General features: G+C 41.8%; 1 protein-coding gene across 3 annotated transcripts in view; it reads right to left on the bottom strand.

Moving 5' to 3' along the window:
* Positions 1 to 10,490: 10,490 nt before the first annotated feature.
* Positions 10,491 to 22,731, bottom strand: part of ANKIB1 (ankyrin repeat and IBR domain containing 1) — a 46,301-nt gene continuing 34,060 nt past the window's right edge. The window contains exons 14-19 of one of the 3 annotated variants that reach the window (XM_060248503.1): positions 22,362 to 22,507; positions 20,875 to 21,053; positions 19,636 to 19,687; positions 15,793 to 15,904; positions 14,712 to 14,755; positions 10,491 to 14,138 (exon numbers count right to left, since the gene is read on the bottom strand). In XM_060248503.1, coding sequence (XP_060104486.1) covers positions 13,386 to 14,138; positions 14,712 to 14,755; positions 15,793 to 15,904; positions 19,636 to 19,687; positions 20,875 to 21,053; positions 22,362 to 22,507 — 1,286 coding nt within the window. In that variant the 3' untranslated portion in view covers positions 10,491 to 13,385. Of the gene's footprint in view, positions 14,139 to 14,621; positions 14,756 to 15,792; positions 15,905 to 19,635; positions 19,688 to 20,874; positions 21,054 to 22,361; positions 22,508 to 22,731 lie in introns of all 3 variants that reach the window. The other 2 variants (XM_060248502.1, XM_060248501.1) reach the window with 2 other exon arrangements.

Raw genomic sequence — 22,731 nt, 5'->3', positions numbered from 1 at the left:
TATTAACAGAGATGGGGTATAGATGGGTCACGGGAGGAGAAACAGTGATGGGATTATCCATTCACACTGGCACATCCCAGTATTTTCCATCTTGAGAAGGTGGGTGTGTGGGGAAGAAAGTCACTCAGAGGTATGCCTTGGCTATGCAGCCCAGCCTTCCAATATGGAGTTTTCCTGGTCTCCATTATGGGGCCTTTCTGGGCACACAGACTAGCTTGAGAGGGCCCCCCCTTGTCTTTTAAGGCTACCCTCTTTATTTGGCAGCACTCTGGTATCATTTTCTCCTCTTTGGCACTGTCCAGTCCTTGCAGGGTGTGTGTCACATTTCATGGTGCATTGCTGATCAGACTTCAAACAACCAGGGTTGAGACACAGTTGAGACAAAGGGAAAGGATTTTAGGAATGTCAATTACCAAAAATAGGCTATGCCTGAGTTAAAAAAATATAAAATAATCCATTCATGGTATATGCATTGAATAATTACACATGTCCAGTCTAAATTTGTGAAGATAGATCTTGGAAGGATCCTAGAGAACTTATTTCTTTATCAATAAAACATTATTAGTTATAATGCAAGAACACAAGAACTCATCTCATTTCTAAAACACACAAGAGACATATGCAAATGACATGCTATAAACTGAATCAACTCATGTGCCTTTATGGCAAACACCTTGTTGTAGCCTAGGTGATTAAGATACACACATTCAGACATACTTGGAAACATTGCCAGTTGTGGGCAGTCCACATTGGCCACATTATTACAATACAAAAACAATTTCCTGATTAATTCCTTATTCCCCTCCTCCCTTAGTCTAACAAAAGGTCTTCTTTCTTGAGTTCATGGAGAGTTAGCGTGGTCTATGCATGACAATCTTTTCACAGGGAAATCTGTTTCTGTTGCAGCCAAAAGGAATTCCTTTTCCTGGAAGCACAACTTGGAAGTGGCAATGGGCTGCTGTTATGATCAGCTGGGGCAACCAGCCTTTTGCTAGGCAGAGGAATTTCCCTGGAAAAAAGTTTTCTCCACAACTCAATTTGGATGGGGTTCTCAGGGAGGCCTTTCTTCCAACATCAGTGAGGCATGACCAAGCAAATTTCAGGACCTCTAGGTAGATATGGAGGAGCCTGGAAAACATACTTGAAGAAACAAAAAAATAAAACAACAATAATAATAGGTGCTTTTTCCCTTTAAAGCTTTCCTTGGCTGTCCACAAATTGCCATAACTTGAGTCCAACCCTGTTGAGATAGGTTTGCATACATTAGCTAAATTAGCATACTTGTTTTGGACAAGAGACTTTCTCCTTCTCACATGGTGTTTCAGTTTGACAAGGGCTCTACCCTTCCAATGTTAAAGGACAGATTTCATACAACATACATTATGCAGAACACAAATCCATAATATAAACCCATGCATCACTTCTCATGATTCAGACTAGTGCATATCCATATAGAAAATGAGCACCTAGTGGTTCATAAGAGGCTTTTTATTTTTTGCAACAGATATGAATCTTAAAAAGAAAACATGAAATTGTGCACAAAATTTGGAGCTCCAAAAAGAGCTTACCAGAGTTGAAGTTACCCCTGGATTATGAAAATGGTCACAAAAAGGGAAGAAAAACTTCAAAAAGAAACACAAAACAAAACTGAGGCCTCAATAGAACAATGCCAGCTTTAACATACATGTATGCGAGGGATCAGACCCAAAATGATTAGAGAACTGGATTAGAGAATTTAAACCATTGGACATCAGATGGTGTTCAAGGCCACTGAACTCCATCTTCCTCCGTGTCAGCTCATCCAAAATTTGTTCTGTGGGTCTCACGTAGGTGTGAGAGTAGGTTTCATCAAACTTTAACAACAAAAATCCTAAAAGCAAATAACAGTTAATCCTTAAACAATTCTTAGCAGACATACCAGTAATTCTTAAAATTACTATATAATAATGAGAGCATGCATTAAACTTGAATTGCAGATCCCGATTTTCTTCATATATAAGAAAACAATCCTGGAAGGCAAATTCTAGTTAATACTGTCAGAGTATATGCAAAGCCAAGCAGTTTCTGTGCACATGCTGGGAAAGTGAAAGTAACAGAACTGCCAGGTAGATCATCTAAGTGACAGAAGGTGGCTGGTTGCCAGATTGCATCAGCCTGGACAATGTCAGCATGACTCAGCAGTAAGCTGATTGGTTACCTGGGTGGACCTTGTGTATAAATGTACAAAGACACTTTACTGTGTGTGGGATATGTATGGTGGAGGTGCAGCGGAGCATTTTGTCGGATTGGAGAGTGGAGGTGTAAATAAACTGTATATAGTGGTTTTAACATTGCTGTGTGCAAGCCTTCATACTTTGCGTCACTAAAGACCACCCTCACTAAGCACAGGCGCATCAACAAACACACCTTGACAAAGAAGGTTGAGATAACAGAGAGGCAGGAACTTAAAACAAATAAATGGAAATGTGTTATCCAGTAGCAAGCTTGGCCAGGACTGGAGACTGGATTTGAACACAAAATCAAACAGAATTGAAGCCCTACCATGATAAGAACATGAAACATAGAATTTTCTGAACAAAACACTCAGAAAAAGTCATGCTTTAACAAGATACTATAGATGGAGGCATAAAATGATAGCATATAGATGCCTCTTTCCACAAGTAAGAGGTTCACCATATAGCTGAATAGGAAGATTAATATGCACAGTTCATAGATGGAACATAACTATAAATGACATCAAGAGAACAATTGAAAATATACATTTTAAGGAATGCAGAACATTATTAAAGTCCAGATTTCCAATGAAGACCAAGAGTTTCCTGCCTACTAAATTACTAAGAAATCTAGAAAGGGTATTTCCATAGGAAACATGACACTGAGAATAACTGGTTTGCTGGTACAGCAAAGTATTAGTTTCTCAAGACTTAAGAAAGAAGATACACAGTGAGAGGGCAGTTCCACCCAAGGAAGGGTATAGATGTTCCTCTATAACACGTTATAACTTCAAATGGAAAGAGGTCTTGTAGAAATCAAAATTTATGAGGCAGAACTTCAAAACACTGCTCTAAACAAAAACTCAGTACCAACAACCAAAGGAACCCCCATATTCAAATGAATGAAAAGTTGGGAAGCAGCCCAAAGTAAGACAGAAAAACTGCCAGATGCAACACCTGAAGACCACATGCTTCTGGCATGAGATGTTCTTAACAAAAATCCCAAGAGAATAAAATTTCCAAAAGGTTGGATACTGTATTGCTTTAGCAGAATAGATGCTCCATATAAACCCAAGATTACAAATATAAACTTCCAACCCTTTGTCCCAGATAAAAAAACTTAACAAGAGATCTGTTAGGTGCACCATTTCTTTAAAGCAAAGGAGATCACAAGCTAAATATCTTATAAATATTCCCCTTAAAATTAAAGCTACACAATGTAAGTACAAGGGAAACGGCCACTAGAAAAATATTCTCTGACTCAAAAGGTAAAGCAAAAAAAAAATTATCAGAGGAATAGCTTCTAATCTAGAAGAACTCTTGCTTCAAGGCAGTTTACAGGCAGGTTCTTTTCTCTGGCAGAGAAAGATTAGCTCTAAGTGGAACTTTGGGGTGCCAGCTCCAGGCTGGAGATTTCTGAATATCTGAATTAAATTTGAAGATTACAAAGCATGCAGCCACCCTCTTGGACACTTTCTCTCCGAGAGGCACTAGCCTTAATGTTCTGGGCATTACATTATATTTTTGGGAGTGATCTCCAGGTTCCACCTGGAGACTGGCACCCTTGCAAAACAGTAATGTTTTGAGCAAGCCAAGGAGCTTCCAAACTGACTTGCTTATTTTAAAATATACACATCTTCCTTCCAGGCATCTAAAACTACTCATTCTATTTGTGGAGACATTCTTGCAGAATTTCAAAAGTTTGAATTTGTATCCTTAGACCCAAAACCAGGAGAATATGAGAATTCAGAAAAATATCTCAATTTTGCTTCCCCCCTTTGATACCATGGGGCATATATATAAACACAAGATGCGGAAGGTGATGAGATATCTGCTTGGTGGGGGTTCAGGTTTTACACTTCTTATTCCTACAATTAAGGCTTAATTTGGCTAAGTGTCTTCTTTTTCCTAAAACAGCTAAAGATTGTCTGCAAAAGTTTTCCTAGCCAAAATCCAGTGAAAGTTGCTAGGACATAAATTCCTTGCAAAAGAGAAAACTTTGATTCTTTGCAAAGATGCTAACAATTCTCTTTTCTGGTTATGGATCTGATTTATAAAAAAAAAAAAACAGGTCTCTTTCTGTAAAGACACCTGGTTGCTTGTGCCTTCAAGAGGTGAAAATTTTTTTCCTTCTTAATATCTCAGGGCACTGCATTCTAAAAATTATTATTCCTTCCCTAGTCATCTACACTTTCCCCCAGCAAGCTGGGTACTCATTTTACTGACTTCAGAAGGATGGAAGGCTGAGTCAACCTCGAGCCAGCTAACTGATCCCAGCTTCCACCAGGATTGAACTCAGGTGAGCAGAGCTTAGGACTGCAGTACTGCAGCTCTAACACTCTGTGCCACGGTGTTCTTGTGGGGGGAGGGCAGGAAGACTGCAAATTTGCAATCTTTAACTTCCATATGCCAGGCTCCAATTTGGCGCTGATTTAGGCACTCTCTGTACATACTCAGAGGCCTTTCCTTGAGCCTGAAATTTATAGAACTAAAGCAGTAAATATTTAACAAAACTAGTTTAATCTCTCTCTCTCAGAGGTATTTGGTTCTGGCATTTTAAAGGTGAAAATAAAGGTACAACTCTCTAAATCTCTTTCTCAATCATGGCAATAAATTGTATTTATTTAATTTGCTTCCTGGCTGCATTTTAAAGGAGCTGAACCTAAGTTCTTTTGGGCTAACTGTAATGCAGTAGCCATGCACCACTGAATTTTAATACTGAGATAGCTGAATAGCCTTATCTGGATACACCACGAGGGTCTGGGAGGCATAAAAATAACATAAGTACATTTTTTTGCCTAGCCTAACCTAGACGAGTCTATTTTGCTAAACAGCCTCCTGACATAATTCCATTCGGGGAAACCCTTGGATTCCATCTGGACATTTAAACTCTGTATGATAATATCAAGTTCTCTGAATTTATACCCAGTTAGCTAGTTACATTGAACACTCACTAAAACCAATGCTTTCAGGGCCACCACAATCTGAGCCAAACTTACCCACTAGCCTTTGGAAGTACCTACTATCAATTTGTGAAAACTGACTTGGGGAACCCCTTGCTGCAGAGTTTTCCTAATAGGCAGAGGCTTGACTAGAGCCTCTGTGCTAAAGGATTTATACAGTCTGGTGGCAACCTACCTTCCTGGTGTTTCTGGGGGAAATACCAGACTTTGGATCTGTGCTGGGACTATCAGTTGGCAAGTCTGCTGACCCACCTTGGCCAGACAGGTGACAGACTTTGTCACACTAACAGAGATCTCATCTTTTGGGCAAGACCACATTCTCGACAGTTAATTTTATTTCCTGAATGGGGTTGCCACATCCAGACAGGACAGATTGCTAGAGATCTAAAATGGAAGTCTAAAGAAAGATGAGATCCCAAGGGAACCAGGCTCTGAGCTCTCACTCACACCAAACTTCCATTACCCCGCAGAGAAAACTAAGTCTGCAGCCTGGAATCTTGTGCTGTGATTCCAGATCTCCAGGCCTTCCCTTGAGAACTGGCCTCATCTAATTTTAATCCAAATCATTGCTCTTCTGTTCTTTTTTTTATTAAGGGGAGAGAGGTCCTTGCTACCTTACAAAGCCAGGTCTCTCCATTCTAAAAGACATTCAAATCCAAAAGTTAGATTTTTTTTGAAGGGGAGGTTTAGGGACAAAGGAGCCTTGCATGCCCATGTGGAACTACTATTCTCTGACATGGGGACAATTCTAGGGAAAACAGAAGAAAAAGACGACATTGGATTTATATTCCACTCTCCACTCAAGAGTCTCAGAGCAGCTCACAATCTCCTTTATCTCCCTCCCCCACAATAAACACCCTGTGAGGTGGGTGGGGCTGAGAGGTCTCTCCCAGAAGCTGCCCTTTTAAGGACAAGCTCTGTGATAACTATGACTGACCCATAGCCATTTCAGCAGGAGCAAGTGGAGGAGTGGGGAATCAAACCCGGTTCTCCCAGATAAGAGTCTGCACACTTAACCACTACACCAAACTGGCTCTCAAACAGAAAACAGGAGCTGCCAGTAAGGGGTCTGGCAGCCAGGGAGCGCTGAGGGTTTACACTCCCTTTCTCTCGTGACCCAGCAAGATCTCCCTACTGGGAACTACACAAGAGAAAATCCCTCTCGCTTAGAGGCTTCGTCTCTTATTCACACACACACACACCACAGAAATCCTCCCAGTTCCTAGCCTTTGTGTTTCAGCACCAGAATGGAGCCTACTGAACAAGGCTTAAGGGATGATCAGGCCCTTCTTCCCTCCTAAGGAGAGGTAATCCGATTTCCCAAACAATTCGTACTCACAATCCTGAAGATCTTCCAATTCCCTACACACGTTGGTTTGACTGGGCACCCCCCCCCCCCCGCACCAAGGCAGAGAGAGCTGTCAAAAATGTGACCTTGGCGCCTAGTCCGTTCTTTCTGCCATCAGGGTAGAGGGCAGACGGTATTGAATGTGCCGGTCTGGCGTGGGAGGCTGGAGAGGGGTTGGCGATCTGGCTGGTGTACCGTACGCCTAACACACCAGCCAGTGCCTTACCATCCCTGCTCGAGGCGGCGACGGGCTGGGCGCTGGAGCACCCAAGGTTGATAATCCTGGGTGACTTCAACGTCCATGCTGATGACCCGTCCTCCAGTCAGGCGACGGACCTAGTGTCTTCCATGGCGACACTGGGACTCTCTCAATTTGTTGCAACCCCCACTCACCAGGCTGGACACATGTTGGACTTGATCTTTGCGGCCGGGGTTGCAGTGAGCGATATAACCGCAGAGGCGGTGCCATGGTCAGATCACTTCGCCCTCAAGGCCCGTGTAGATATGCCTCCCCAAACCTGTTTAGGCGAGGAGCCTATTATGGCTCGCCCGCGGAACCAAATAGACCCGGAACGGTTCCAAATGGCCCTGCGGGACCCCTGGCGATCCTCTCGATGGCCTGGTTGAGACCTGGAATAGCCAGCTCTCTAGGGCCATCGAAGAGATCGCACCTCGACGCCCTCTGCAACCTCGGACTAGGCTGGCCCCGTGGTATACCCCGGAATTACGCCAGCTGAAACAAGGTCTTAGATGGCTAGAGAGGCAATGGCGGCGTACCCGTGACGAAGCGACTAGAACATCTTATAGGAAGTTTATGAAGTCCTATGAGATGGCAATCAAGACCGCAAAGAAAACATACTTTGCAGCTAAGATTGCATCTGCAAATTCGCGCCCGGCCCAACTATTTAGAATAATTCGGAATCTAACCACATTGCCACAGGGCAATTCAAAGGCTAAGGAATTGGAGATAGGCTGTGAGGCTTTTGCGAAATTTTTTGCAGATAAGGTCCAATCGCTCCGCCATGACTGCCTTGCCAATTTAGATGCAGTAAGTGAACTCGAGGCCCAATGCGTGTCTTCTGATTTAACTCTGGATTGCTTCGACCCGCTCAGCTTGGAGGAAGTCGACAGAATTCTTGGCACTGCACGATCCACAACTTGCGATCTGGACCCATGTCTCTCCTGGCTAATTAAGGCTTGCCAGGAGGAACTAAGATGTCCTATACAGGACATCATAAATCGATCCCTTTCAGAGGGTGCTTTTCCAACACCCCTGAAGGAGGCAGTGGTCCGCCCTCTCCTGAAAAAAGCTACATCAGACCCGGCCGAATTGGCACATTACCGACCGGTCTCAAATTTGCCCTTTTTGGGCAAAATTATCGAGAGGGCTGTGGCGTTGCAGTTACAGGACTTTTTGGAGGACGCTTCCACCCTGGACCCATGCCAGTCCGGCTTCCCCCCGGGCCATGGCACAGAAACAGTCTTGGTCGCCCTCATGGATGACCTCCGGCGGCAACTGGACCGAGGCGGCTCAGCAGTATTGCTGCTGCTTGACCTATCGGCTGCGTTCGATATGGTCGATCATCGGCTGCTGACCCACTGCCTCGCCGACGCAGGAATTCGGGGGCTAGCCTTACAGTGGCTCTCCTCCTTCCTTGAAGGTTGGGGACAAAGGGTGGCAATTGGGGGGGAAATGTCTCAGAGACACCCACTCCATTGTGGGGTGCCTCAGGGGGCAGTTCTCTCCCCAATGTTGTTCAACATCTACATGCGCCCCCTTGCCCAGATTGCCCGGAGGTACGGGCTTGGCTGTCATCAGTATGCTGATGATACCCAGCTCTTTCTATTGATGGACGGCCGGACTGGCGATGTCCCTATAAATCTGGACCAGGCGTTACAAGCCGTGGCTGACTGGCTCAGGCTGAGTGGTCTGAAGTTGAATCCGGCGAAGACTGAGGTCCTTTACGTGGGTCGCGGCGGACCAGGAGGGGAGATTACCCTACCGGCTTTTGACAGTGCGCCACTGACACCAGTGCGCAGGGTCAAGAGCCTGGGAGTGCTACTGGAATCCTCTTTATCAATGGAGGCCCAGAAAGCGGCCACTGCTAGATCCGCCTTCTTCCACCTCAAGAGGGCGAGGCAGTTGGCTCCCTTCTTAGAACGCAGCGACCTAGCAACTGTGATCCACGCAACGGTCACCTCGAGACTAGACTACTGCAATGCCCTCTACATGGGGCTGCCCTTATACCGAACACGGAAGCTTCAGGTAGTGCAGAACGCGGTGGCCAGGCTTCTGGTGGGACTACCTCGGTGGGAACACGTACAGCCTGGGCTGCGGGACCTGCACTGGCTACCGGTTGTGTACCGTGTTCGCTATAAGGTGCTGGTTATTACCTTTAAAGCCCTATATGGCCGAGGACCTGCCTACCTTAGGGACCGCCTCTCCCCATACGTTCCCCAGAGAGCACTGAGATCTAGCTCTCAAAATCTTTTAAAAATCCCTGGGCCAAGAGAGGCTAGATTGAAGACAACCAGGGAGCAAGCCTTTTCAGCAATGGTCCCTCGATGGTGGAATCAACTTCCAGAGATGGTGCGAGCCCTGCGGGACCTGAATCAGTTCCGCAGGGCTTGCAAAACCTTTCTCTTTCAGCTTGCTTTTAAGACAGAACCTGGCTAAACTGACTTGTAGCCATCCAGCCATCTTATGCATGATTGTGATCTATAGCACCTTATAGCGCCTGTTTTATCTATTTTAATTAACTTATGTAACTGAATTGTATTTTAAAACTGTTGTTTACATTGTATTTTATTCAAATCATGGTATTCCATGTCTGTGAGCTGCCCTGAGCCCGCCTTTGGCAGGGGAGGGCGGGATATAAAAATAAATTTACTTACTTACTTAAGGAAGGAAAAAACCTTACCTCGTCATTCTCCGGCCAACAGCAACCATTTTATGTAGCAGGTAAATAACGAAGCCCCACACATTGCTTGGTTTGAAGCGAGGTATTTTACTTTGACATCAAAGTAGAACTTGTCAGCATAAGCTCAAAATGACTAAGTTAAAATCATCAGCCTTTTGACCATTTTTATTCATCCCCAAGACAAGCAGACAAGGCCCTCTTATCTAATTCAAATGCTCCACCTCCTGATTTCCTTCCAGTAATTTCTTGTCGTTTTCCCCTGCTCTGTCCCTCTGTGTTATCAGCAAGAAGCTCCTTCTCTGTGGAGCCCCCGTTATCTTGGATTCACACCCTTAGCCTGTCTAGCAGACAGCTCCTCTGAGGGGCCTCTTAACAGTCACTCTAAATGTTGCATCAGACATTCTCTTTTGAAGGCACAACCATATTTTCCATTATTATTATTATTGAGGTATTCATTAATTATTCAGGGGTCCATCTTCAGCATCTCATCAGGTAGTGCTGAGAGTTCTCCAGAGCATATGTGGTCTGATTTTCTTTCTTCTTCCTGAGCTACTTGCAGGTTCTCTATGTAAGCTGCTTTGAGTTCCATGGCAGAAGAAAAACAGGGTGCAAATATAGTAACAGCTTCAGTACATTGGGATTGGAAGTATATGACAGTCATATAAGGGAAATTTGAGCCCTGCCACTACTTAAAAAAAATTCTATGAACACTTTATGGGAGCCTCTCAGTTACAGGGCAGTGCCAGCCTGCCATGGTAGAAAGCCAAGCAGTAATACAAAACTGGAACTGACTAGCCACTATAGCCCCCAAAATCTTGTAAGAGTCACAGATCTTGCAAGAGGACAGGGGATTCCATGAGGCGTACTGTGTGCACTAGCACAGCACATGATAAAAGGGAAACTAAATCTTTAAAAAAAACTTTTTTGTAAGAGCTTGTGTGTTTGCAGAACATTGTTAGTGGCTTAATTTCTTCTGCTTGGTATTTTAGATTCAATCCAATGTTTGCTAAAGAGATACAAAAATAATGCGACAGAATAAAATCAGTTTAAGTAATAAATGTTTAATCAAAGAATTTTACATATTATTAACAGCATTCATTTGGCCAAACATCTACATGGTTGTAATATCCTACTGTATATAAAGTGGGAATGTATCAAGTATAGACTATGAAAGTGCAAATAGCATTTTCAAGATTAGAGTACTTTTTACATTATAAAATTAATTGGTTTACAAAATAGGCTTGCCATACTTACTTTCTGAATTGTAAAGTCAATTACTGGGGTGGTCTTAAATTTTAAATAAGTACCAAGAAAATACAAATTTAATATGCTAAATTTCATGCTTGGAATAAAGTTAGCACAGAAACAATGGAATATACTGCACAATCTAAACCAAGTTACAGGAAAAAACCAGAACCCACAAACTTCACTATCATCACAGAGAGCACTCATACATATCTTAGCTTTGCAAGACACCTTAGTGCAATACACAAAATCTGTGTGAGGACCATCTTATTTGTAAATTATAACTTAAAGAAGCTGGATGTGCATCTCAAATTAATGTAAGTATAAGACCAATTCATAAGGACAGAATCTTGAAGAGCTATTTTAGGTTAGGAGGATTTTATACCAGATTACTGTTTAAATAGTAAATAGATAATTTTCCAGTGTTGGGAAGGGGTTCAACATCAATACTTTCAGGATAGGGCAGTTAGAAGCAAAGCTAGAAAATGTAATGGATCTACAGATTACAGTAATAGAGCAGCAGACTATTCCTTCTAAACAAACTTTCAGAAGAAACAGGTATTTTTGAATTTTGGAGTAAATAATTAATATGTAGTTATTTAATATTATGAGTTACAGGGACTGCAAGATTCCACCAGTAATCTTTAAATGAAAAAGAGTTAAAACACTTTTTCTTGTAACTCACAGTAATCAATATACATACAGCCCTATTTGCTGTCGTAATACTTTACTATACACACTCAGTAATGAGAAACCTTTATATCAGACATCAGCAGATCTCTCTATATCAATTCAAACATAAAATGGAGCATTTCACTTATTTTGCTTGTATTATTCTAGGTTGTAATTATATGCAAGCAAAAAAGTAATCTAAACGATTTCTTCTAGTTAAAATCACAAACTGCATCACTGTTAAACTTACAATGAGGTTTTGATGCTTTTAAGCCAATTAACAAGAATTTTCTTCACAGTAGGACACCACTAGGGAAGGTCTTTTTTTTCTCTTCCTTTTTACATTAAACAGCAACCACACACCAAACAAATATTGTGCAATTGAAAGAATACACAGTAGTGTTATTTATATAAAATCTTTGAACACTTAGGGTACAGTGCTCCTCTATGCAGGCACATGGAGGGACCTTTCAAAACAGCCCTGTTTTGACCCACCCCACGGTGCGAATGCACAGGCAGCATATCAGCAGTAGTGGGAATGGGAATTTGCCTCCTCCATTCACCCTTCCCACTCTGCTCAAGTTATGCAAGTTAGAAGCTTCACTGACAGTGTACTCCTGAACAGATTTACACCCTTCTGAGCCCTTCTAGAAGTGTAACTCTGCTTCTGATTGCATTGCATTGTGACTGGAGTGGGAAGGCTGGATGGAGTGATGGACCACTCTAGCAGACATGCTGAGAGATGGAGGAGGGGGGGAAACAGAGTTCTGTGAGTCCTACAAAGTGTCCCCTCCTTGCTACGCCTACACAGTGCAGAATCATACCCTATGTAATTATTTACTGTAAAGGCAAGGCCATGAGTGGTTTTAATTTTTATTTAATGGAGGTCTTTGCAATTCATAGCATAGTAACTCCGAAAGAGATAACTGAACTTTATTTCATTTAACTGTGGCAAGTATCTGTTTGGATTAGGCAAAGGCACGGTAACGTTGCATGTAACAAGTATTATTAAATCTTTACTGTGGGACTGCCTCTAACTTAAAAGAAATTTCATTTTTTATAAAATGTTACATTGAACACAACTGCACCAATAGTGCATGAAATGCATTGTTAATTATGGAAAACAAGGAACTATGATTGCACTTCCATTAAAGTGTCTTTCAATACAGTATAGCTGCTACTAATCAGCTGTATTTCAATGTTTAAAATAACTGTTCTTAACAGCAGAATTAGGCTTAATTAATTTAAGGTACAGGTTTTATGAATGCAGTCATTATGGCAATAAATGCCAGTTAAATTTGGAAGAGCAATGCTTTCCAGTGGTTTTTCTATCACTAAGAATTATGGGTCAGCTTTAAGAGAGAAACACTGCATACTTTGTGTTGAAATTAATCTGCTATTCACAGTTTGGCACATCTATACTGTAAATAGACATGAAAAAATCTTTGATTTTAATTAGACAAAAATCCCACTTCTTGGTTTGAAAGCAGCATTAAAGAGAAGTATCATATACCTCAATTCACACTGCTAGTTAAAGATTAGTTGGGCAAAAAACTATGTAAAAGCAAGGTATAAAGAAAAACATACTGCTAGCACAGTTTTGTTAAAATACAGTTAGAATAAAGGAGAAAATGGTTTCTTAGGATCAATAACCCAAATGAATCTTAGGAAGCCTTTAATCCATACTTTCAAGTTAAGGATCACCCACCTAAGGCTAAATAGATGCTGCATTGTATTAGGAATGTAGAGTACAAACTATTTATTCCTCTCTCTTCAAAGCAAACAAGATACTTGTTGTTAAATGCAGTAGAAATTCCCTGAAAGATTTGTATAATCTTTATAAAGAACTTTAAGGGAACTCCTATGTATTCCACCTCTACATTACCGGTAAACAACTGAGCTCTCCTTCCATGGGCCAGTCTCCAGAACGCTTACTCCACATTGTGTACCTCTGGCAACTGCCTAGCCTGTCTGGCTCTGTAATCAATTTCTATCTTCAAACTTAGTGTGTGTGTGTTTGTGGTCACACCAAATGTACATGCTCAGTCCACTCAGTTGAGGTTTGAGATGTCTGACTTGAAGCATCTCCTGAAGCATCAACTTGGACAGCAGACTTCCCTGTAGAGTCACCATTTTGCAGTGCTGCTTCATCTGAAAGAACAGCTCCAGCTGCAGTACTCTCTTCTGTTTGGGTGCATCTGCCTTCATTTTTGAGTGCATCCTCAAAAAGTGCATGCTCTTCCAGAGGGTCCTGTCTTACACTGGGAATACGCAGCTGCTCTACCAACCCTTCTTCAGTACTGGTCTGCTGTGAATCATCATCGGTTTCTGTACTTGCTGAAGGAATGAGTGCAATGCTCTGAGGATTCATGTCATGGAACCAGGCCATAATGTTTCCAAGGAGGTTTTCATTTATATTGGGGTCTTGGGTACTTGAATCAGCTTCACTAGAGGTAGAATATAATCCACTTCTTGCATCACTGAAAGTATGAGAACTAAGGTGGTCAGCTGAAAAGGGATCACTGTCTGTGCTTAGTTTCATCAGGCTATCACCAAGTTCCAATAGCTCTGAGCTACTTAAAGCAGCCCTTGGGTTATCTATATTTACAGGACCAGAGTCTAACCTTGTAGGCAAAGAAGTACCTATTGCTCCTAGAGAAGCTTCATTAGTCAGAAAGTCTCTAGTTTCCTCATCAATAACCAAGCCAGATTCTTGCAATGATAACTGAATAGCAAGAAGAATATTGGGGTCATCTTCATCCAAGGAACTCAGAGCCTATGAAAGGTGAAAAAAAATCAATTAAAAATGCTCATGTATATATTACAATTTTACTCATTATTTCCAAGTTCATTTTAATCCAAGTTCACTGTACATTTATTAATTCATGAGAATATCTACAATGTTCAATTTTGCCTAATACTCTACTTGTGAGATCCAAAGCATGCTAATTTGTAAAAATGTTTCTCCAAAATAAGTGAAATTTTACATGTGTTTCCGGTGGAGATGTTAACCATCATTTGTTAATAACAAGTGAAATACACAGAAGTCAGATAGATCCAAGTGGGCAGCCGTGTTGGTCTGAAGCAGTAGAACAAAGTAGGAGTCCAAGTTGCACCTTTGAGTTTTATTCAGTTTTATTCAGAATGTAAGCTTTCATGTGCTCTAAGCACACTTCATCAGATGAGGAATCAGGTACAGTGAATCAGAAGGCAGAGTTATTCAAGGTAAAGAAACAGCACAGGGCAAAGGGGAATATACCTGTAGAGAATCTTGGTTTTCAGAGCGACTGACAGGAGTATAGTCATGAAGAGATGAGCTGTGAAGGATGCTCATGGAAGCAGAACTCACCATGGAATTGCCATGCCTTCTGTTACTGCCAGCTTCTTGGGTATCTGCTCAAAAGGGTGGGTGGGGGGGAGAAATTTGTTTTCACACATTTTCAAATCCATGGTTTCACTGGCATATATTCAGCACTCTGCTCAGCAATATTTGAAGCCTTCCTCCTTCAACATAACTGGCTCTTTGGCTGGAAGAATAGCTGTTTAAGATGGAGGAAGGATCCTTTGGCTGAAAAAAGACTTCAGACTGCTGAGAAGAATGCCTGGACACGTCAATACTTTCTGCACCTAAGTCCAACTCTTCATGTGCAGCACTTGAACTAAAGCACTTCAGCTTTAGTTCTAATGATGTACTTCTGACAGCTGATTCTCAGAATGTTTTTTAAAATGCTTAATGCGGTATACATGTTTATTGTGACTAGTCTGAATGCAACTGCATATCTGTCTACAGTTTAATGTATTGAATTTGAGGATTAATTTCATGGAAATATGTAGTTCTTGGGGACTGTCAAAATTGTTGAAAGAAACACATTTTTGGTAGTTGTATGAGAAACATGAGGATTACATGTTCTAGGATGACAAAACATGACTCTTCAAATTCCCTCATTAACGTAGTTATATGTGAAATGGGCCCTTGAAACAGGGCAGCACTGCAAGTATGATAAACTAAATGGAGTTAACTTGTCTCCTACAAACTCAGATTCTAAACTCGATCTGCATGGCGATTACTTCACATAGGCTCTGTGACCAGGGCCACTGTCATCACCTTTTGCTTTCAACACTGTTTGGGTAACCTCAATTATTCTTCTGGGCTTTTTAATTTTATTTCCCTCTCCAGTGCAATGCTAAGCAGAGTTATACCCTTCTACACCCACTGACTTCAGTGGACCTAGGAGGATATAACTACTGCAAATCACTTCCTATTAGGTTATTTGACCATCTGCAACTTCATGGAGTTTCCCCCTTGCTCATCAAATATTAAAGGTTATTTGCTGGCAGAAGCCTCTTATCTTGACTGACTTTCTCTATAAACCAAGGAACAGCCACTTTACAGGGCAGGGAGAGGAGGAACTTTCTGTGCAAGATCTTACCTAACGTGCTCTCACTAGGGTCATCTGGGTCCGCAGCATTACTAAGCAGGCTGTGCATATCTCCACGTCGGCGTTGTCTGTGCCTCCTCCGATACTGAAATTCAGCATATTCCTGCATAAACCAAAGGTTACAAAATACAGGGGAGCATGCAATAATAATTCTGGGCATCACAACAGCACATTTAAAGAAAAAAAGATTGCTTGTGATTTTATGCATTATAAAATCACCTATTTTCATTAACAACACCAAAAAAAACCCCACCCAGCAATCTACACCATGCAAGCATTTTTTTAAAAAATAAAAAATATACATGATATAGCCCCAAGCACACAGAGTTACTAAATTAACAGCTTAGCTAACCTAACAGGGTTTTCTACAAAAACTGCTGTTCTTTGACTTCTTGCAATGGATTTTGTTTGAATAATTTTTTCACACAGTAATGTCATCTGGTACTCATGAACCCCCACATTACATTGTAAAAATAAATTGTGTGAAGCAAAAATGCCTGATAAGTGTCTTTTGAGAAATCAGATACCTAACAAATATTACCCCAATTCCAAGTTTTACATTCTTCTGTGTAAATTATGATTGTTTTGTTCAGAGTATGTGCAAAGTAGCTGACAAGTTTTGTTTTGCTAAATTGTAAGTCTCAGTTAACTCTCATAGTGTGATCACTGTCACCACTCACTAGGAAATATAATTGATATATAAACTAACTTTCTTGCTCGCTTAGGTGGCTAAATTTTTATGTGCAAAACGAAGCACTTCTTTCAAAATTTGCAGATAGTAACAGCAGTTAACTAAGGTCTCTTGCTTTGACTACAAGAGGCTGGACTCTTGGCCCTGGTGAAAAGTTGTACCATAACCTTCAACTGGGTAGCTGTCAAAAGAATGGCACATTAGATGGATGAAAGAAAGAAATCCACCATGGCCAAAGAAATCCACCTCCACATGTATACTGATGGGAATAAAATAAATCTTATGGTTGCTATAGAAGCTCACTGAAAATGTCAGCTCAGAGTGTTGTTTCTGTGGAAATGTCATATTTAATTTTAGGATTTATTAGGTAAGGGAGACTTCAAATAGAACCAGGGCTGGTGTGTGGGAGTAGGATAGGTAGGCAGCTGCCTAGGGCACCACCTGTCTTACAGGGGCACTGGGCACACCCTTCAACTATGCCACTGTGCTGCTCTTGCCTTCCCAGATCTGTGCAGATCCGGGAAGACAAAAGTGATGGGGGCTGGGTGGCGCCTGCGGTCTTCAGAGGCTGCCTTCCCTCCGAAGAGCACAGCCACTTTTCCTTCAGGAAAGTGAAAGCAGCAGCACTGGGCTACTTTCAAGGGAAGGCAACCTCCAAAGAATACAGGCACCACCCAGCCACTTTCGCCTTCCTGGGTCTGGTTGGGGGCAAGGCCTAGGAAACGCTGGCCCTGAATATAACAAAAATACTGTAATGTCATTATTCAAATATTAGGAGTTAAATTTTAAGTGGAAGGAAAGGTGGCATGGTATTGCCCAATCTTGATGGATCTCGGAAGCTAAGCATGGTTTGGACTCGGAAGGCAGACCACCAAGGAAGACTCTGCGGAGGAAGGCACTGGCAAACCACCTCTGCTTCTTGCTTGCCTTGAAAGCCACTTGCTGGGGCTGCCATAAGTCAGCTGAGACTTGACAGCACATACATACCTAAATCTTAAAGTTCTATTTACGAAAGGAGTAATTGTGTTTATAATACCTGCAGATTTGCTATTCACAGGGCAGCCCCCCCCCCCCCAAGCCAGCACTGCATCCTACACTATTTCCAACAGCCCCCAACTTTTCAGGAGAAGCTCTGGGGGAGGGGGGGAGATGCAGGATATATACACTTTTTGTAAACACACCTTACAGATTTTAGGATCCAAGCCAAGGTGTCTATGTTTTGAATACATCTGGTGGCCACATTTCCAAAAGGGTAATGGAATTTGAGAAGGAACCAAAAACAGTTCAGCTAAAATTGTCACTTCATACTGTCCCCACCTAAAGCTCTGAGCCCAATGGATGATGCCACATAGGACAGTCTAAAGAACAGCAGAACCTGATCCACTTTGCACAAGGAAGTCATGTCACCATCTAGCACAACGTTGCCAGAACACTCAAAAAGGGAAAAGCATCTAATCAAAATAGCTCACGCCTGAAGAACCAACATAGTAGCAAACGGCTCTAATATCTGCATATAAGCACATGTCGCTCATTCCTTTTTAATAATTAAAATGTTTATAATAAAACATTCAATTATTGGGAACAAAGCATTATAAGAACTGGGTGAAAGCAAGCCAGCCAATTTGCCTGTAAGAAGCAACTTATAGTCCTGGAAGTATAGCACTAGTCAGCAACAATAGAAAAGGAAATATACAGAAACATTACAAAGTATGGGCAAAATTCAGTACATTTAATTAACACAAAAATATCTTCCGTAAAGAAACACTGAATTAATATCTGCCTTCTTATCACACCATAAGGGTTCTAATGCCATGTTTATTCTTCAAGATAACATTTCATTTTGTGTGGCTGTGCTTTAGTATATCAACTGTACATCTACTTTCTTTGTGTCTGTTCTTTCCATAAACTGAGTAAGTGGATTGTTCCTACTGAGGAGCAAAGTGCACATCTCTGTCTTCCTAGCCTTTACTTAACTCTTATCTCTGGAAAGAAGCAGGAATATAGCCCCTGCCTCAGACTTATTTCAAAGCTCAAACTGACTTTGGGCCTCGAGTTGGAAGCCAGGTCGAGAGGGGAAGTTACAGAAGCTTAAATGCTGGCAAGGATTCCATGCCTATGGCACCCTGTGAGCAGCTTTCTTTCCTTGATAACAAGCAGCTAAGTAGGAGCTTCCTTTTTAAGAGATGGAACATTTCCCTCCACTTTTCATATCTAAATCCTGACCTGGAAAGCACAGATTATGGAAGCTAAGCAGAGTCAGCTCTGGCTAGCATTTGGATAGGAGACTTCCAAGCAGCGGCGTCACTAGGGCGGGGCCAAGGGGGCCATCGGCCCTCCCCCAGAGCATTCTCATTGGCCCCAGGCACTGACCCATGACCCCCCCCCCAACAGGAAGGGGCTGGCCCTGGGACTAGAACGCTGCTGCTGTGTGTGGGCTGGCCGGGATTCTGAAACCGGGGCCGCGCTGCCGCCGGCTCAGCTAAAAGCGTGTGGGTGAGTGGGGGAAACTTAAATGCTGCAAAACTGGTATCTTGGATTACAGGGGCTGGTCATGTGACCAGAGGGTGGATGAGGGAGGGGCCATGTGAAGTGGGCAGGGTTGTGTGCGGAGGGGGTGACACAGCCCTCCAAAAGGGGTGATGCCCAATGGGGGGGGGGGTGACTTGAATCAGTTACACCCCAGGGTGCAACCCACCCTAGTGACGCCTCTGCTTCCAAGGCATACCAGGGTTGTGGTGTGGAGTCAGGCAATGGCAAACCACCTCTGAACATCTCTTGGCTTGAAAACCCTACAGGGTCACCATAAATCAGCTGTGACTTGACGGCACTTCCCACCAACATTGTACCCAAAATGCTGCTTTAGTTGTGACCGTGCTTGTTCAACCACAGTTAAAGCAAGCTGAAGGACAAGAATGCCAGACTTTGAGCCCAGAAATTCATGTCTTACATACTCGCCCTAAATTAAAAGAGTATAAAAATATATATATTTCCTTCTATTGTTATGCAGCAAAAATACAAAGCTCAATCAGAATTTACAAACCTTAGTAGTATGCACCAACATTAGGAAGCTATTCATGCGAAGATAAAATATATAATTTCCATCATACATAAATTTACATAAATAAAATTAACAAAAAAATTACCTCAGGGGATGCAAATCCTAAATATTCCCAATCCCATGTTCCACCAGCAAAGCTATAAATTAAACAGATTTTTATATTATGAATAGAATAAAAGGAATACTAGCTAACAAAGTGAGAATGAAACACTTAAAGGTTAGTTATTAATGTTCTAACCTTACTATTTAAAAAAGCACAAAAAGAACAACATTAAATCAAAATTCTGGAATTGCTAACTTTTTAAACAGGACCCACAAATCATAAACACTTCATTGATGCATCACAAGCAGTGTAACTAAGTCTAATAATTCAGATTTATGTTGACTAAACTAAATTACATAATACAGCAAATGCTTTGCCAGCAGGCACTCTTGGGGAATAAAGCTGCTGGTTAATCAAGTGTGCTGGATAATCCAGTGTACTGCTTTGCTCCACCCCCTACAAAAAGGAACTTGCAGCAACCAAACTCCATTCCACTGGACACCCCATGGTGGCTGACAAGGCCCTTCCCTTTGAGCCACCTTACACAGTTGGCAGACAAGTGGCCAGCTGCTCAGGAGTCTTCCGGGACAGCTGGATTCTGACAGCTTGATTCATATTGAGGGGGAAAGACATACTTAAGGTTGCCATCCGCTGGCAGCACTGGCTGTCAGTAACTCAACAAGGGCCAGAGGCATTTGGCTACCTGGGCTGGTGAGGCTGGAGTGGGCATACACATACCCAAAGATGGAAGGGTATGGTGGAGGACAAGAGCTTGCCCCCTGAGAAATGCTGATTAATTGGGCATTCTGAATATTCAAGTGCTGGATAAAAATGATTTAACTATATTTTGCTGTATATTGGACCAAAAGACTAGCAGAAAAAAACAGCATCAACAGAAGGTCACAAGTTCTCTTTAGCTATTCTGCCTGAGCCCCTCTGGAAGGTATGCAATTCATTTCAACTGGCCTTACATTCTATTACTGTCCCAATAGCTTTTAGAGAACATCCAGTTTTATGATCGCTAACCTCATAAATTTTACTGTAATTTTAATTGGATACAAATAATGTTTTTTAAAGTAAAATGAATAGCTGAAGCATTTGCTTTCCTTTACTAGTTCAACAAATATAGAATGATGTCAAATGTTTTAAAGGCTCCGCAGTACAAAGCTACTAAATGTCTATCTGCTTTAGCAAATGAGTTTTTACAAGGGAGGCTTACCAAACTCGCAGCTATGAAGTGAGCTTCTTTGAGCTTCTTAATCTGTATTAAGATTAGGTTACCTGCGTCTTGGAGCTTCAGGAGAATCTGCAGGGGCAACTCCCCGGGCCACAGATGCCAGGAACTCTTGCCTCTTCTGCTGCACAAGGCAGGCTGCCCGGATGATTTTATGACGAGGAGTGCGAAGGTAAGGCCTGTTCACTTTCTGAGCAAGATCCTCTGTGACCATTTCAAGGTCTGTCTGTGATTTAAAAATAGCTTTGTGTCAAATCTTTATAGGCTAAACAAGAATAATTTCTGGCAGCTACCAACATGGTCTACAAAATGTAGCCTTCTGTCTGACATCAATAAGTGCAGAGAGAAATGCACAACTGCTTCATAAGCTCTAGCCAGCTTTGTCTGGCATGACAAAGTAGCAACTAAGAATTTTTGAAAATAAAACCCCCCATTTTTTATCAGATATCCATTGGGTAGCTATGGTAAAATGAAGTTACTTTAGGAACACTTCAAGGTGCTTCATTTAACCATCCTTACCATCTAGTGAATATAAAGTGCTCAAAGCACTTTACATGGATCCACCGTCCCCAAATGAAACTGCTACCACCACCAGAAACGTGTACAGACATGACTGTAAACTCTTTATGCTTCTCTGAACACTCGAATTCAAATTTAGAACTCTAAGACTTTCATGGCAGTATTCTTGGCATCCTGGGTAACACAGATGAAGGCTTCTTACGTGGGTACAAAATTCATAAAAAGAAAAAATTAACTTTAATTCAAGTCATTAGTTTGGAAATGGAAGCACTTAAAGTTGAGCAAGAATTGTCTGACAACTACAAAGCAAGTGGGGGGGGGAGAGTAAACACAATTCTCTCCCCCTAGATTCAATTCTCTATAATGGCAGAACAATCTTAAAGTTACCAGATTTCATTTTCTATTTTCTTGTGGTAGTTTTCTTTCTGTCACATTATATGCATGCTTTCCCTCTAGTATTTACTAGAGCAGGATCAAAAATGAGCCCTCCCTGCCTGCCTCAGAATCTCTGATGCTCTCCTGACATTTCCTGGCCAAGTGTCCAATAGAGTCCCTTCCTTTAAGTACCATCAGATCTCTCCCCTTCTGAAAGTGGAAAAGTATTATTCTCATGGCTCTAGGAGACTAATAAGGCTCCTGACACTGCAGGAAAAACTCTTCTGTTCCACTGGCTACTTCCCATTAACATATCAAATGGCACTCTCCTGTTCCTCTAACAGTTAGAAAAATACAAACCACAGAATTTGAGCTATTTTGAAAGGCTGTTTTATGTTAAGCATTAGCAGAGTGGAAATTAAACATCACTCTTCTAAAGCTGTAATTTTTATAGAAGTTGGGTAAGGTTTCATTTCACAAGAGTTAGTGGGATTTAAATGGCTGAATCATGTCCTAAGAATACAGATCTAAAGACAATTCTTGGGAAGTAAGCTTTGCAGAAAAGGATCATTCAAAACAATACAAAGAACTACTAGGGTTTTCAAAAATGCAGAACAGCAGCCACAGATGTGTCCTTTACCTGCATAAGTTCAAATATTTCCTTTTTTGTGCTTTTGGGTTCTAGAAAGAATCCATATGGGTAAGAACACTTCAGGATGCGCCGGGTTTTCAAGAGTTCTTGGACTGCATCTTCAATGAATGTGGTATCTGGACAACGTCCTTCAGCTACAAGAAAAGTCTAGGCATTACAAATAGAGCTTTCCCCCCACATGCTGATGTGAAGACTGTTTCATCAATAGAGGGTATCCAACACTGAGCATTGGGTGTGTGTAAAATTAGATCACTGTCTCAAATAAACTGCAATCTAAACCCCAGTTAGGAGAAAAAACTCTTTAAATAGCTCCATTGCTAGATTACATTCACGTTTCAAAGGCACACTGCTACAGACA

Source organism: Heteronotia binoei, chromosome 10 (assembly GCF_032191835.1).
Source record: "Heteronotia binoei isolate CCM8104 ecotype False Entrance Well chromosome 10, APGP_CSIRO_Hbin_v1, whole genome shotgun sequence".
Lineage (NCBI taxonomy): Eukaryota > Metazoa > Chordata > Lepidosauria > Squamata > Gekkonidae > Heteronotia > Heteronotia binoei.
This window is presented reverse-complemented; position numbering and strand designations above follow the sequence as displayed.